This window comes from Saccostrea cucullata, unplaced genomic scaffold (genome assembly GCF_032062105.1).
Source record: "Saccostrea cucullata isolate Sc308-1 unplaced genomic scaffold, CSIRO_AGI_Scuc_v1 ctg72, whole genome shotgun sequence".
NCBI classification, from domain to species: Eukaryota; Metazoa; Mollusca; class Bivalvia; order Ostreida; family Ostreidae; genus Saccostrea; species Saccostrea cuccullata.
In genome coordinates this window covers 1,395,642-1,412,700 of record NW_026918900.1, presented here as the reverse complement: position 1 = coordinate 1,412,700, position 17,059 = coordinate 1,395,642, and the positions used below count along the sequence as shown (strand labels likewise).

The 17,059-nt window shown below is 34.3% G+C and overlaps 3 protein-coding genes across 3 annotated transcripts; 2 read left to right on the top strand and 1 right to left on the bottom strand.

Annotated features, from left to right (window-relative positions):
- Positions 1-1,760: 1,760 nt before the first annotated feature.
- On the top strand, positions 1,761-6,544 carry LOC134275451 (uncharacterized). Its single transcript, XM_062757733.1, has 7 exons — positions 1,761-1,781; positions 2,788-3,921; positions 4,039-4,130; positions 4,255-4,420; positions 4,803-4,964; positions 5,264-5,426; positions 5,884-6,544. Exons 2-7 carry the CDS (start codon positions 2,803-2,805, stop codon positions 6,156-6,158), a joined length of 1,977 nt encoding a protein of 658 aa, XP_062613717.1. The 5' UTR covers positions 1,761-1,781; positions 2,788-2,802; the 3' UTR covers positions 6,159-6,544.
- A 1,640-nt stretch (positions 6,545-8,184) lies between these two features.
- LOC134275145 (enkurin-like) lies at positions 8,185-10,527 on the top strand. Its single transcript, XM_062757387.1, has 4 exons — positions 8,185-8,363; positions 8,830-8,975; positions 9,407-9,648; positions 9,818-10,527. Exons 1-4 carry the CDS (start codon positions 8,296-8,298, stop codon positions 10,133-10,135), a joined length of 774 nt encoding a protein of 257 aa, XP_062613371.1. The 5' UTR covers positions 8,185-8,295; the 3' UTR covers positions 10,136-10,527.
- Positions 10,528-11,831: 1,304 nt separating this feature from the next.
- Positions 11,832-16,703, bottom strand: LOC134275134 (uncharacterized). Its single transcript, XM_062757376.1, has 7 exons — positions 16,546-16,703; positions 15,343-15,413; positions 14,148-14,217; positions 13,692-13,824; positions 13,373-13,491; positions 12,729-12,812; positions 11,832-12,281 (listed from the first exon to the last, which is right to left on the bottom strand). Exons 1-7 carry the CDS (start codon positions 16,645-16,647, stop codon positions 12,087-12,089), a joined length of 774 nt encoding a protein of 257 aa, XP_062613360.1. The 5' UTR covers positions 16,648-16,703; the 3' UTR covers positions 11,832-12,086.
- Between the last annotated feature and the right edge of the window lie 356 nt (positions 16,704-17,059).

Here is a 17,059-nt window from a genome sequence, read left to right as displayed (position 1 = left end):
AAATTTTCACTTTTCCCCTGTTTCCATAGAAGCTATTGACAGTTTGCAATTTTTAAATCCAATGAGCACAATGACAGATCTAATCATTACATAATCAAATTTCATAAATAAAATTTCATGAAAATGTTTTTTCAAGGTTTCCATGGCAACCCATTTTGAAACTGATGACCACAAAACACATCTGCAACCACTGATCCTCCTCTGAAAAGTTTCACTCTCCGAGAAACAGCCTAAAATTGTCGTCGCTTTTTTGTAGGTTTTACAACGCACTGAAAAATTACGCACTTTGAAAAATTTTTTCAAAGTGCGGTGGCTATTTTGAAAAAAATAATTTTTTTTCTGAATGACCACACAACACAAATAATCTACATCCATAACTTTTTTATGATATCCTCCTTATTTTGAAACGTTTTGAATATATTTAAGTTTTGATAAAATAAAAGGGAAAATTAAAGGGTCACTAACAGAGGACACCCAACTCATTTATCATAAAACAGCCTGGAGAACAAAAACATGCGTACAATCGCAATATGTCGCTCGACTTCGTGCGTGGCGACATAATAATTATAACGACATACAGGACTGACAGACGAGAATATTATGTTAATGTCACATCACGAGTGTATTTTTTCATTTTCTAATTTCAGTTTTACATATTTCACTTATTTATTTTTTAGAGCAAGACCCTACATTTCCTACCAATATTTTTGACATACAGCATGTACATGACCTTGGAATGTCACATCACGAGTGTATTTTTTTCATTTTCCTTCTTTAATTTTTTAGAAAAACCTCCAATATTTTTGACCTTTAATTTAGCTCGTCATGCTCATTTGTTAAAATACTTTTTGGTGCGTGATTTATCAATTCACACGTGTTTTTCTTGCAAGTTTATCTTTGGGTACATGTACCAACATTTTTTAACCTAAGTTTATCTTAATTCATCTTAATTTGAGTTTGACCACCATTTCAAAAACGCCCCCATGGCCACATTTTTTTTAAGTAGGTCACACTCCAATTTCATGAGATCAAAATAAAAAAATATGGCACCAAAGGAATGCATAGACAAAATATGAAATTCATAAATCATATTTTGTATGAAGGTTTTTAAAACAGTACCTTAATTACACTTCCAATACTCCCATTATGATCTGCAATCTGATCGATGTTTATTTCTTGTCCATGCTGTCCGGATGTTTATGACCAGCGTCCCAGCATGTGGTCTAATCCTTTGTTACTTTGTAGCCAAGTTAATTGGTCAGTTATCTCATTTATTCTTGATAAAGAAAACAGTGTAACAGTGAAAACATTTAAGTGTAAGTGCAATTGCTTTTATTCCTTAATTGAATATTTTAAATTATAAATATACTCCATACGTACTGCATGCATGTTAGTGATAATAACTTTAAATTCATACGATTAAGTTAATTTACTTTCTCAAGATCGACACTTTATTTGTGACTTCGTATGGGTATATTGTTTCATTTATCATGTTTACAGATATCTAAACTTATATATATATAATGTACAGATATATAAAATGTTTGTTGTTTTCTTTTAGATATGAGCAGGGCTTTTAAAATTCATTTTTCTCCATTTTTTTCTGATTTCCGCGTAGACTTACGATCCTTGGTGTAGTCCAAAGTCAGCGATAAAGGAAATTCCTATATTCTAAAAATAACTACTAGCTGAACGAATGCAGGTCTAGACTGGCGATATATATCTATATCTATATAAACAGGGAAGAGAATAGATTTAATTCAGAATTATTCCTCTCCAAGGTAGGTATAATTTCTGACCGTTTGAAGTGGGTAACTTACATTTTACACTTTCCAATTATGAAATATACATGTTGGCTGGGAAGGAAAGAAGGGGCGTGTCTGTATCAGTGCACTAATAGTGTAGTGTACATGTGTATGCTTCGGTACATGTGCACTGATGATATTAGCTTGCACACCTGTGTATTTAACTAAGATGGTACATGTATTCACTTTAATTGCACTTAAAGTTGTGATGAAAAACATTTGAACAGTTAAGTAAAAGGGAAAATTTATGCATTTTTCATCGCAAGCGTATATTACTTCTTCATATTGACACAAGAAATACCTTTTACAGGTACATGCATAAAGATATAAATTAAAAGAAAAATAGTACACTTGTCAATACTGATACGAGTAAAGATACCCTCATATCTTCACAAACTAAAGATATACACCATGCACCAGAAGAAAAAAAATAGACGTGCAGTAAATGATTTGCAGAGGAACAAAATCGATAATTCTTTTTGTGTTTAAAAGAAATAGCGTTCCTGTATTTTAAATACTTCGGGTGTTTGGTGTGTGCACTTTTGAACTGCTGCACTTGACAGTTTTTTCAACTCTGTAAATAATTTTAAATACGCCGGGTGTTTGGTGTGTGCACTATCATGCTACACATTTTTTCTGCACTTGACAGTTTTTCCAACTCTGTAAAGTATAGAAAAAATAATTTTCACCCTATCTACATGATTAAATGAAATAAATGAAAAAAAAAAATTAGATGGAAAAGCTTTTAACATTTAAACAATTTCGAGCTGGAATTTTGAATCGTTTTGCTTCTAAAGTCATAAAAGGAATCAATACCTTTCCACTTTTACAAAAGACTTTTAATAATATCAATCAACCTCGATCTCAAAAGAGCGGTCTACGCAACCTTCAGCTTGCATTGAATGTACTTTCAGTTTGTTTCTACAAGACCTCTACTATTGCGACCCTTGCCTGAAGGTAAATAATAAAATCTATATTTCAGGTTGTATAACTGAAAATGGCGGTAAATCAGCAACGAAAGCGGGCAATGAAGCGCCTTATGCAGGACTATGAAGAACTGCAAAGAGAACCAGTCGAGAACGTATCGGCCATGCCTCTGGACGCCAACGTGTTTGAATGGCACTGCAACTTCAAGCACGACGACATTATCTACCATCTTATTCTATTTTTCACGGAAAAATATCCGTACGACTCTCCGAGCGCAGAGTTTGTTCCTGTCGGTTTCCGTTATAACAGTGGTGCCACTATGTCAGGAAAGGTTGGAACAAAAGTTTGTCTGAATATCTTCTCTGACTTTGCTTATATTCACACGGAATGGAAAGATGAAAAATCGGTCGGGTGGTCGCCCGGTTATACGGTTCAGACCATCCTTCTTAATGTTGTGGCTTTCCTGGCGGAAACACAATCGGGTGATTATGCGTGGATGAAGGACGCTTCGGATCATAATCGGAAGATTTCCAAAGGATTCAAATGTGATTGTGGTCACACTTACGCCAAACCACTTCCGGCATTTGACGCTGGTAAACCCGAAAAAGGCGGGAAGAAGACAGACAAAAAAGGCAAGCAAACTAAAGCGAAAGCGGCAGCAAGTGGCGAATCCGTGCCAGACATAATAGATTATGCTTCAAAGGAGCGTTTTGACAAATCAGTAAAACCAAAGTCAAACGATGAACTTTTTGGATACGGTTTGATAGTATCAGGTCCCCCGCATAGACCAGCTTTAACAACGCCCTGCGAATTTATCAAACTAGAGTCTTTCGAAGCAATGAAAAAAGCAATAGGCACTGTCAAAAGTGTTATGAAGGAAGACATCAAATTCTTCCTCCCCATGTATATTACCCCTAACCATGGCTCCATGATTAAAGAAACTTTTGAGAAATGCTTAAACGAGGTGGCAGCTATTTTACCGAAGTGTAAGCCGAACAAAACTCCCCTTAAGGACCTCGTCATTAAGGTCATACCCAACTTGATGAGCGCCACGGTGGTGGAGTTTTCCAAAGGGACGCAACACACTAGCGAAAACAGCCTTAACGGTTACTTCTCCCTGCATAGGCTGTTTCTGTGGGCATTGGACACGTACCCAGAATTACAAGGGGAGATCGACTCCAGGCTAAAGGTTTATTTAAAAATTAATTCTTCAGTGTTCAGCCAGATAATTTAAATATTGTAAACACGTCTTCAAAAAAACTATTTGACTTTTAATGGCTTTATAATGCATTTAATACCCTCATAGGTCTTTATTGATGATGTGAGTCAAAGAAGCAAAAAGGCATGTCCTCACATTGGAGAATGGTTGATGCTACTAGCCGCTTCTTTCAAGTACAGGTTAGTATCCAACTCTGGAATACCATTGATTTAACCAGGGACATTCTTTGACGTGCAAAATATTAAATGGCTTGCAAACAAATTGTTTTCTGAACTTGTATTAACTTTTCAACTTATTGTATAGGTGGCAAGATGCTGCTTGGGCCTATCTGTCAGAAAGCTTTAAGAGAAACGTTATGTGGTACGTCAAGGAAGACGCTAAACTGGGCATGCTCGATACTGACAAGGACTACCGGATCCGGGAAACTCTCCAGAGGACGCTAGTTAGCCGGAAGTTGCTAGCCTTCCAGGTAAAATGCTACATGTAGCTAGTGATGCATACTATAGTATACAAAATGGACTCTTTCATTATTTGAAATGAAACATTTAATTTCAACCAAGCTTAACGGAAAGAAATTTGGGAAAGAACAGAATTTGGAAATTCTTAACATAAATATTGACCATCCTCTGACTCTCTCTTTAGGCAATTAGCAGTCCACTTAAAAAAAAATGCTAAACGATTCCCAAAAAGTGTTTCTTATCATAAATTAAAAGAAAGTCTTTGTAAGCAACAATTATAATTTCAGGAGATATCAATCTTTGCTAAGGGACTAAATATTGCCTATTTTTTCGTGACAGCTAAAGATAGTGCAGATATTTAATAACTATTTAGTTCTAAATACTGATTAACAGGTACTCTTTCTGGACATCGCTATGCCCAAAGGTAAATCGAAAGCAGACCTGGTCAAGCGGTACGATAACAACTTAGGCTTTCCTACTGAAGAAATGGTGAAACAGATGAAGGAATCTGTCCAGCTCATCAATAACATGAAAACCTACGCCGATTGGTTCAATGTAAGTCACGTGACCACAGAGCTTATTTACATAATATTTACATATATATTTACATATTCAAATGTCTTTATCCAAAATAAAACTACTACAAATAAGGTAAAGACTTTTTAGTCAGGGGTCAGAGGAAAATGTTCTATAAGGGGATTTTTTTTTTGGGGGGGGGATATAATGATGATCAATCAGTTTACTTATCTGATAATTTTACGTCAGTATATATGCAAGTTTTCACTCGAACAAAGTGTTTGAACTCATCATAAAACCAAACAGATAAACAATTGTCTCTTAAAATATTATTTTAGGTCCTAAAGATCAAGCCCCTGCGAGATGACGAGGTCTTTGATAAGCTGGTGTCCGCGGTTCAGTATGCTATTGATACGGACGGCTACCACTGGACATTCTGGAAGACAGGGGGAGGGTGGGGAGAGGTCCTCCGCAGATATAAACCTTATAAAAAGAAAGAAGGTAGGTATACAGGCCAGGTAGCTAGGTGCTTATTTTAGCTGTGTGTAGCCAGTGGGTGTATGCCAGGGGTGGTACGTATAGTTACTGTATCGTTTCTGAGGGCCAGGCACCAAAAAAAAAAACACCTACATGTATGTTATTAAAAGCTGACAAATCAAAAAAATAAAGGGAAAATTGTCCAAACCCCAAAATGACATCCTTCTGGTTCAAATTTTACTCGTACATTCTAATGCATTTCCAAAAGTATAAAAAGTTATGTCTGGACAAAGTGGAGGCATGTCCCTTGATCCTCCCTCCCCCTCCCCGAATGATACTAGCTACGTGCCTATAGGGTTTAGTATCAGGTCTCTGTAACTTTTCGCCATATTATTACCATCTATCTAAACTGTTTCAATAGTCTTGATTGAAATGGGACAACTAAAATTCGTCTTTTTAAAACATTTACTTTTCTTAACAGACAAAGATGCTGGTAAGAAAAAGGCTGAGGATGACGATGAAGGGCCTAGTGCAAAGAAGAAAAAACCTGCCCTGAAAAAGGAAGACTCGAAACCAAAAGGACGCGGACGAGGGGGCAAAGGGGCAGCAGCGGCAGCTAAACCCGCGGGGAGGGGGGCTAAGAAAGCCGAGGAACCGGAAGCACCTGTGGGAAGAGGAAGGGGGCGTGGTCAGAAACGAAAGGCGGAAGATCCTGCACCTGTGGGCCGGGGACGTGGAGGGAAAAAGAAGAAATAATATACTGTATAACATGAGTGGAATTGTGCATTTAGCTTATTATACTCGCGATGTTTTTGTTTTACAATACAGAAGATGAGCCTCTAAAAATATGACAGACAGTGAGGCAACCACTTATACGTACCTTAGAAGTTGAAAATGGATGTTTCTATATAGGATATAGTTATTCATTGTTAATAATGCCTTGTGTTTCTATAAGACAATCATGTTATAGTATTCATTATTAATCATCGAATTAATACAATGTCCACATGCATGTATCATTAACTAATTCAGATGTGTATTTATCGTCCTTTAACATGTGTTTTCAAGTCTTGCACAAGAAATAGAGTGTATATTTGATATGTACCATATTTGAAGTTATAACTAAATAAAAGTGACTTAGACTTTTTTTCTTGACTTCACAGCAAGGCTACTTACATGTAACACGCTCGTTTATGCAGTCTGTCAGAGATCTACGTAAGGTCAAAGCATGATGCAGTGCAGGGACCTAGCATAGTTTTCGAAAAAGGGCAGTCAGAGAGAAAAAACTGAACTTGCCTCAAAATAAGAAGTCCAAAAAGGAGAGGGGAAACGGCTCTTAAATGATCATTTCCAATTATGAACAGTTATGTGTCCCCCCCCCCCTTTCCTCTGCAGTGGGTATTTAGTTTTGCATCCAATGTCATGCTGTCCTTCCTCATACTAGTATTATGCGCTATCTAGGTAGATAATCCACCTTTCCCTCACGCCAGACGCTGGTTAATGCGAAACAAAGTGATAAACGCACACTCTGTCAGGTGTCGGATTTTTATCACTGAAAATAAACAGAAACCAATTAAACTGACCAAATCTTAATTAAACCATATCTCTAATGAACTCCTACGACAATCTATTTTGGGAAACTCAGGCAACAAAGACTGTGTCATGCACTCTCTCAACTGTTCTTATTTTTATTAATTTTAAATTAAGAATTTTCTAATCAACTCTCATTTAAAAAAAAACTATATTCAAGTCGAATTTGGATTTGTAGGAGTTTAATTTCAGCATATATGTACCACAGAAATTAAAAGATAGGTTATTTTGATTACTTTTAAAAATACGAATTTTCTAATCAAACCCAACTTCCCATATTTGATAATGAAAAAAAAAAAATCTTAAAATCATTAATGACCTACGAATTTGGATTTGTAGGGATGTTTTGTAGCATGAGAGCTCGAGTGAGCTTTTCTGATCACCAGTTATCCATCGTCCATGCGTCTGCCTGTACGTCTGTACACTGTTTTCACATTTTCTTCTCATACAAAACATCATTGGTTAAATGTGACTTAAAATTGTCAATATGAAGGGCCAATTAAGGTCTATAATTTATTTTGAAACATTTAGAAAAAATATTTTTAAAAATTTTCAATGAAAACCACTTGAAAAATTAAACATATTCTATCTCACTATTTCATATTTTCGTTTGTAATTAAATATAAATCCTTGCCATTGACTTTGTTTTGTTTTGCACAAAATGAAATAATTATGTTTTCAATTTAAAATCATGTTTATAAAGACAATTGTTTTCGAAAATTTTTTTCTGATTTTTATAATGTATTTTAATACAGAAACAATTTTCAAAAAAAAATGTATTCGACAAATCAATTTCTGAAAGTATTCTTTTCTGATACGCTACTCTCCAAAATACGGTGTTCATAAAAATCATGTTTTTCCAATTAATTTACATCACATTCAGCTTTTGCGCCTACACACCCCAACGATCTTATGCAATTCTATGAATAGCTATGGTGTCATCCAATATCTTCTAAATATGTGATTAAGAATCTATATTGAAGCTTCCGATCTGTACTATAAGTAAAAAACAAAACTATTTTTTTATTAATAATAATTACATAAATCGGATAATATTAAACATATTATTTCTTGTTACATGTACTGAATGGTCAAAAGTCACACCATGGAACACGGGAGCTAACTCCTAAGCAAGTTTAGACGGATCGTCGAGAGTTATCTTGCCTTGTTTGATGACGTACTTCCTGGTTACATGTAACTACGGAACATATTTATACTGCTGCCGTGTTGTCAACCAGTTGACAGGCAGAAAATATAGAGATTGTTTTATTGTTTATACCACTTCAGCAGTATTCATATCACCATGTTTGATGAAGCAAGCATCTACAATCTTATTCCTACAGAGGAAGAGAAGAAAATCAAACAACCAAGGTAAAAAAACAATGGTTTTACAAATGATCATGTCTTTTCCATATTATTAAATCTCATAGTTTTGTGTACCGCGTAGTTGTAGGGTTTTCATAGCATAAATAATAAGTTTAAGATAAAAGTGAAGCTTGAAAAAAATTTCTAGACAAGCCTGTTTATATTTTCTTACTTTAAAAAATCTCAAACTTATTGCATGTGTACCATTCATTTTGATTTTAGCAACAGGCATTTCTGAGCTAGTTCTTTTTAACAAAAAAAAACTATCATTCTTAATATGCATTCTTTTGGGTAACAAAGCTTTTGAAGATCTTTATACATCATCAAAATGATAATTCTTGCTTGAGAATTTTAAAATGCACAAACTTGCAACAATGTTCAAAGTCAAAACAAACTTTAGGGTACCCAAAATTGCAACTAGAACATAGTGTATAGAAATGACATGGAATTAATTATTTATCGTTATAAACAGGTACACTTCCAAGTTCCGTGATAATGTGAAACAGGAATATGTATCTGGTAGAGGGGATCACAAGACCATGGGTCAGGCTAAGGTCCCAGTCCCAACAACAGACGATTTCCTGAAGAAACGTTCCAAGGATATTATCCTACCTAAAGGTAATGCATGTATTTCATTTATGAATACATTATATCTTTATCAGGATTGCAAATCACATAATTTCATATATTAATTTTGAAGTTAACTTTACTTACATTATTTGTACTTTTCAGTGTTTTTTTTCTGAGGGACCAACACATAAGATATTAATTTGTAGACTAAGGAATTAATGCACATACACATACAAAGAGAAACATTTCTGAAATTTTGTTTCATTTCTAATATTTTAATACTCATAATCAATGATAATCTCGATGGAGATTTGACTAGGCTAGATAATTGGTTTGACGTCCACCTAGCAAATATCTAGCCCAGCTGAATCTCCATCGAGATTAATTTAATGATGATATAGTCTTGTCATGGAAATAAGAGTATAATATTGTAGAAGCAAGATATATAAATAACCTCAATACTGTATTTTTCTAAATAGATCTTCCCCCAGATCAACAGTTTCATTACCCTGATGAAAACAGAAGGAGACCCCCAGTACCGAAGGTGGACGACAAGCCCCTGATGGGTCTCAAAACCTCCAAAAACTTCATCACAACAAACGCTGTGCAGAACATAACATCTGTCCCCAGACAACCACAGAAAATCTATGTTGACACAAGGGGTGGACACAAAAACTTGCTGGAACCATCTGGTTTAGAACCTATCTACACCAGTAAGAAGGTGTGTACTTAAAAACATACTCAGTGCTTCAGTTTAGCACAGAACATATATGTATGTACTGTCTTAAAGATGTTTTGCTTCTTCCTCTTCTCAATATATTCAGTGTTTTTTTTTCTTTTCATTTTGTTTAATGAATGAAATATTTAATTTTGATGTGATCCCTTTATAGGACTTTGGAGAAACACCAAAATACCTAAGCAAAAGAAAGGAAGAAATGAAGAAAGCACAAGAGGAATATGATGCCTATGTAGCTGAGCATTTCAGGAGGGGGGCCATGAAATCTCTCTCACAAGAAGAGAGGGCAGCTATTCTCAAGGGACTTAAACAAAACTGGGAAGAAATTCACGACCAATATCAAGGATTATCAGTGGTTCCTGATACAGCCCCCAAGAAGAACAGGAAAGAACGAATGGAGGCCGAAATGAAACAGCTAGAAAGAGACATTGAAACCATTGAAAGGCACAAAATCATCTATATAGCTAACTAATTAAATGGGGATCTTTTCCTTTGGATATTTAAATTTTTCTATGTTTTTATTGAAGACTATTATCAATTGAGGAAAAAATATTGAAAACTTTGTGTTAGCCTAACACCGTATTGTTCACATCATGCAGAAAATCTACAAAATGGATTACAGTTCTTAATATATGCTTTAAACTGGAAAAACTGAATTGTGTTGAAAAGTTTTCTCCTCAATATATTTATACATATATGTAATACACTTGATATCAATTCTTGTCATAATTCAGAATTTCCTTGGAAGCAGAATAATTATATACATTTTTTGTTAATTTTATGAGGTACTGAGTGCAAGAGAGAGTTTGCTCATCTTTATGTTCATGTTGAATGAATATAGTAAATACATGTAAATAAAATCAACAGTCTTGAGATTTAATTTCTGAAAGAAAAAAATACCATTGCAATGACAAAGGAGTATATATGGCAGATGTAAACAGGGAATGCTTACTCCTTCATGGCACCTGATCCCACCTCTGTTTGGAGTTCACTCGGTTACCTATTTGTATTGTTTCAATGGAATTTTTAGCTTGAATACTGTTTCTCAACTTATGTGATATATGACATTCAAGCAATTTTTCCAACCTTCCCCCTTCTGAAAAGATATTACAGTAACTATATTAATTAATAGCATAACAAAGATGACTTAAACCAGCAGTTCAACAGCGCTGAGTTTCATAACTCGAGTTTGGAGGGACTGATCAGAAGCATTTATGCCTGCTAGGACTGTTCAGTAATTTTTTTTAAAACCATAACTAAAGTACACACTTGATTTTGAAGGCTTTAAAATGGAGCAGTTGGTCAACACTTTAGAGATGTATGCATTTCTACATTGTCTCCAGCTGCAGTCTGTAGTCCAAATAAAGCACTCTCCAGAGGAGAAGTGGATCATGCATTTTGGGTGTGGTTTGCAATGATGGCATTTCTTACAAGGATATTACTATTCAATAATGAACCCATCCCCTTTTAGTTGCTCAATTATGAGGAAGCAAAACTTAATACAAAACTAAATCATTAAAGATTTTGTTTGAATGAAAAAAATCTCTTTCTTTTAATTAGTGAAAAGTATACATGTAACTATCTGGATCACCTCATTACAGAAACAATATTTGACCATTTGGGCACTGTTTAAACTTCTAATTAGTTTATGGATAAAAAATATCTTTATAGACATATCCATATTTTTGTACAGTGTACTATCATTAAAATTTTTGCTTTTATATGATGCTGATGGTAAGAATAAAAAAAATCGATTCATTTTCCCATAAAAAAGGGAAGAGTTGTGCCCCTTCAACCATAAGAAATTCTCTTCTGTGCAGAATGTCTAGGTAAAGATTTATATGATATCACTGAACAATCCTCACTTCTGCAACTAACTTTAAAACTACTGTATGTATCTTGAAGAGATAAATGATTCATCTCTACAAGATACATGTTTTTAAAAAAAAAAAAAAAAAAAAAAGTATGTTACACCTGTGATGGGATGGGAGAAAATGTATAGGTGGCCCTGGAATCAAACCCAGGACCCCTGTATCACTAGTCAGGTGCTCTACCAAATAATCCATCATGGTCAATATTCATGACCCAAAGCATATTCGTCTTTATATTTTCTACAGTGAAATTTTGAAAAGTTCAACAGGATCAGTTATTCTATTATTTTTTTTTTATTGCACACATTTTTTAACATGCAAAACTTTCTAAATTACACACACAAATCTTTAAAATACATCCTGTCAAATTCAATCTACGACAATTAATATTACCACAAGCATGAACAGGGGTATGAAATGTGGAAGATTGAACTAATATAAATGCTTGGTAATAATGATACTTCAGCAATTCTACACACATTTTTAATATGTACACTTCATTTTATCCTGGTCGGGTTACCAGAAACACATTATTTTAATTTTTCAGCCTCATCAGTTGTCCATCATGAGCGCGTCTACAGCACTCTGGGCCTCCATCCCCATAGCTGCCTCGTCCACAGCCTCCTCGGACCTGGCTAGGCCTCGGGTCACCTCGCGATCACTCCTCCTCGACTGTTCCTGTTCCTGGTAAATCTTCATCTCTCTCTCGTATTGTTCCTTCTCATGCTCGTACATGTCAAAGTAAACCTACAAGATTTCCAGATGTATATTTACTAGCAATTATAGATTTCTCCTCTCCTTCTATATTCATCATGTTTGTAAGTTTTAATTTCATGAAGGAAATTATATTTATGACAAATTAATTATGTCCCTTGGCATGACAAGTACATTTTGTATCTCTTTAAAATTTACAGTTTTAGAATGTAGAATGTGAGAAAAGATACATGCATGTTTATGAATTTTCACTATATAACAAAAGAAAAGGGGAAAATCATTTTTTCCCAACTCGCACATTGTAAGTGATTTCTTTCCCCACATATTTCACTCTCAGATCACAGTAAAATATACGCAGAGGCTCAGTAGGACTGTAAGAATCATAACACAAATAAGTTCAACTATGAAAATCTTCTATGTTTACATAGAGTACAACCAGAATTGGTACAAGAAAAATGAAAACCTGATACTTATACATACCTTTTTCTTTTCTGGTTTGAGAATGTTCCACTCCAGTGCAATTCTGCGAGTTAATTCATGGTTGGATATTTCTTCATGTTTTTCCTAACACAAAAATTAAAAGGAACTTTTAAAATGATGCTGAATGAATCTTATATTTCTTTTGTCACACAGATTAGATGCAAAAAGAACTTCACAAATTCCTTAAATAACAAATTAACTACCAGTGCTTTCATTCCTAATCAAAATCTGGTGCAAACTAGTTATGAATTGACCTTGCTTTATATCATTACTTGTATTATCATGTACCGTATAGCGAATTATTTTAGCAGGATGCTAATTTTGGCTTATTTTGGCTTTTTGATGGTAGCCCGCTAAAATTTTAATAGCCAAAATAGTCAGAACTCTTCTTAGTGTCCATCTGCAAAGAGCTGGAACACTGTGTCCGCTATAATTATTTACTCCAAAATTATTGGCATACCTTTGAGCAGGTAAAACGCCAAATTTTACACCCGCCAAGAGAGCCCTCTATTATCCCCCAAAATTAGTATAGATTTCAGTTAACTGCTTCTTTTCGCTCTCCATTCCAAGAGAACTATGGATATCTCAGAATCTGACATAATGCCAAAAGAAATAAATTTGGTGTGATGCATACTATAACACACCTTAAAGTAATCCTCTGCCACTGCAGTTCTCCGATGCTGACAAAACAATAAGAAGGCGTTAGCGGGTTTCTTGGGGCCGACAAAATCCTTTACTTTCTCTGTCTTCTTCTTAGATTTACCTAATATACACAAACAAACCAAAATTTAAAAAAAAAACAAAACAAAAAGCCAGTTTAATGCAATTTAAAAGGTTTGTAATTATTAATTTCTAGGTTTCATGTTTGTACAAAAAAAATTACTAAAAGGGGAATATATACAGTAGTTACATTTAATTTTTTTTTCCTTTTGTTTGTTTTTTTTTCAGTAGACTTATACTTACTAGAGGAGACTTGTCCCATGTCTGCTAGAACTCTAGGGCTAACAGCCGAAATGATGTCAGAGGAATGTTTGACCCCTTGTGACCTCCCATCACTGCTTTTCATTGGTCGAACTGGGTCATATATCTTGTCTTCCTGTCAAAGAATTTACACCAGTTTGTTTTAACCATTTTACTTTCATAATGAAAACAGTATATATGTAAAAATAAATTTGAATCATTATCCAACAGACACATGTAAGTCAGAAGTTTTATTATTAAGACTGGATAACTGGATCACCAGTAATCGAGTATCCTTATTACAAATGGTTAAGAATATCAGGTAATGGTTAAAGGTATCAGATTGTCGTTTTTGAACATTTCACAAAAGCAAACTGCTTTCCTTCAAAGAATAACACTGACATTTAAATTTATTTTTACTAAAAATTAAATTTAATATTTATATGTACGTTTACTTACTTCCCACATGACAGGAATCGGGGCATTTCTGTAATCATCTCCATGTTCATCCAGACGGTTAGCCAGAAACCTAAAACACAAAGGGTATTTACAGGGGTATGTACCAGATTCTCATCTAAAGACATCTTTGGTTAATGTCTCATAATGACACATTTTTCTTTGCTATATAAGGTTTAAATAAAATGAGTCCATTTATGAAGTATCCCTATCTGCATTAAAACTTTAGTTACTGATAAGATGCTGATTCAAGATTCCTTGTGCATGCATCTATTGTCACCTAATACATTATTCATTTTCACAGCATGATACACAAAACATGTGTACTTGTTAAACATGTGCACAAACAGTGACAAGCTCATGTTCAGGGTTCGAAATTAGCGAGAAATACTCGCAAAATGCGAGTTGATTTTTAAAACAGCGAGTAAAAATAGAAGACACTCGAAATTTTTAGTGAGTGGTGTTTTTGACCCAAGTAGTCTTGTATCCATATTTTTCTGGTAATTCGTCTTGCTTTTTTGAAATTTGAAAAGAGTCACAATGCATTCGCCTGATTCGGTAAACCTCGGTTGATTCTGTCACCATTTCCCAATCAGCTGATGCAATTTATACAAAAATGTTTCATTGTAGTTTATTTGACATATAAAATGTGTCAACCTTGTCAAAATTTACCTTAAATAATCATTAGTTTAACACCAAATAATTTCTCCCATGACTTTTTGAAGATCGTTTTCTGCAGCTAGACAGCCATGTTAGGTGCCCGCTGTAAATATCACACCTGGTTAATTATGCCCGGGATGTTTGACCCTATTATTCAGTAGCCAAAAATCCCACCTACATACCCTTGATCATATTGATTTTCTTTTTTGGAATGTTACAGGAATTACAGGAAATAAATATATTTTAATTTTTTTTGTGTGTGTGTGTTTTTTTCTTTTAGGCCAGATTACCTTTTTTTAATGTAAAAACATTGATGTTCTTAATTCTGTACTGACCTACTATAGAAGGACCTGTATTATTATTGATTTAAATGAGCATGATAAAGACATTTAATCCTTCTTTTAATTTTAGCTTGTTGATCTTCATTTTAGCCTGTAGATTTTATATGTATAGGCTAAAATTAGCCTGTGGTTAAAAAAGTTAATTTCGATCCCTGATGTTAGTGGATAGCTCCTTGGTAAAAAGCAGTATTACAGACCTCCTCTCTCGTTTGTATCTTTTGATGAGTTTCTTTACGTGTTGTATCCTATTTACAATCTTCTCATTGGCCTGCAGGGAGAACGTAAAAAAAAAAATAATAATCAGCTGCTCATGTAAGCAAGGATACTTCGTAGAATACTGTAAACCAAGTATTATACGCGTGCGATAAATATTAGTTTTACTAAAAACCTCTTTAATATTAATCGTCGCGAACCAGTTGTTCATTTTCCCATGTTATGATTAGAGTTATTTACCCTTTTTTGAATACCGATCCACAACGGTTCAACAAGTAATCATCTAAAGAACTTTAGTGTTCTAGAAGCAGTTGATATTTAATTACAAAACATTCAGAAAAAATATATAAACGAAATCAATGGCAAATCTAAAACTATTTGTCTAAAAATGATTAAAATGTCAATAATTATGTAAGCTTGTGTTATTATTGTTCATTATTGTCACAGACGAGTTAGAGATAGCCTGGTTAATTACGACTAATTATGGCCCAGTCCTGCTCTGTCCCAACCATTTATAATAATTGCCCTTTGGCTATGTAGATCTTGTAAAGCGTCAATTACCCAATTAGCATGAGGTACTTTTACACTTGAGAGTTTGAAATCAACTTTAATTTCCTCGATTTTTTCCTGATTTTCATTCGAGCGTCGTGAATAATGCGTAAGAAGTATGCTCATGGTAACATTTTATCTACTTTAGGTGCAGATATAAGATTTTAAATGGAAGCAATGCACAGAATGTCTTGAATGATAATGCGTAAGCAGTACTCACGGTAGCATTTTACCTAGTTTATGGGCGGATATAAATTTTTAATTTGAAACCCAAAATATATGTGGAAATAAAAAAAAATATGACCACTTGTTCGCGGAAATAAATCGTCGCGGATTAGTTCTCTAGCGGTCAGTCGCGAATAAAAAATGACGCGTATAATAATTGGTTTACAGTAGGTCCCTGATGAAGGTATCATATTTCCATTTCATTTGTTAATGAACAAGAATTACATACATTAATTTACATTTATTTTGGAAACAATGATCCATATCAACAAAGTGTTTTTATGATCATTGACAGATTTTTATATTAAAAAAGAAATACATAAGCCTAATCTATGTCAAACGGTGAAACTAAATATGCCTAAAAACAACACCAAAATTCTGAAATTGAAAACCCTCGGCGTCGGAGACTTTACCTGCTGCAACTGTTCACACTTTTTCCTCAAGGAGAAATATTTTTGCAAAAATACGTTTTCGTTTGTAAGAGTCTCGAGTTGTGCCTCAAGTGCCTCAGTCATTGCCGACACTGATCTATGAACAAAATGTCAAAACAGTGGAAACATTCGCAAAATAAAAATTCTTCTAGGTTTTCTCTTTTTATGAATTACGAACCCGACTTGTATTTTTTTTTTAAATTTCAGGCGGATCTAGGAAATTTTAACATTTTTAGTAAAATCCTATCATACAATGTAGTTTAAAAATTAATAAAATGTGAAATTGGGTATAATGTAATAAAATAAAAATAAATAAAATCATTCTGTAACTCTTTGTGTCTTAGAAATGGACAGTATTACTTTGTGATGATTGTGAAGGGGGAGGGGGACGGGGGGGGGGGGGGTCAAGGGATCTGGACCCCTCTCCCTCACTTTTTGAGTAATAAAAATGACCTAAGACACCAGTCCCTTTTTAGAAAAAAAAACAGATCCTGGT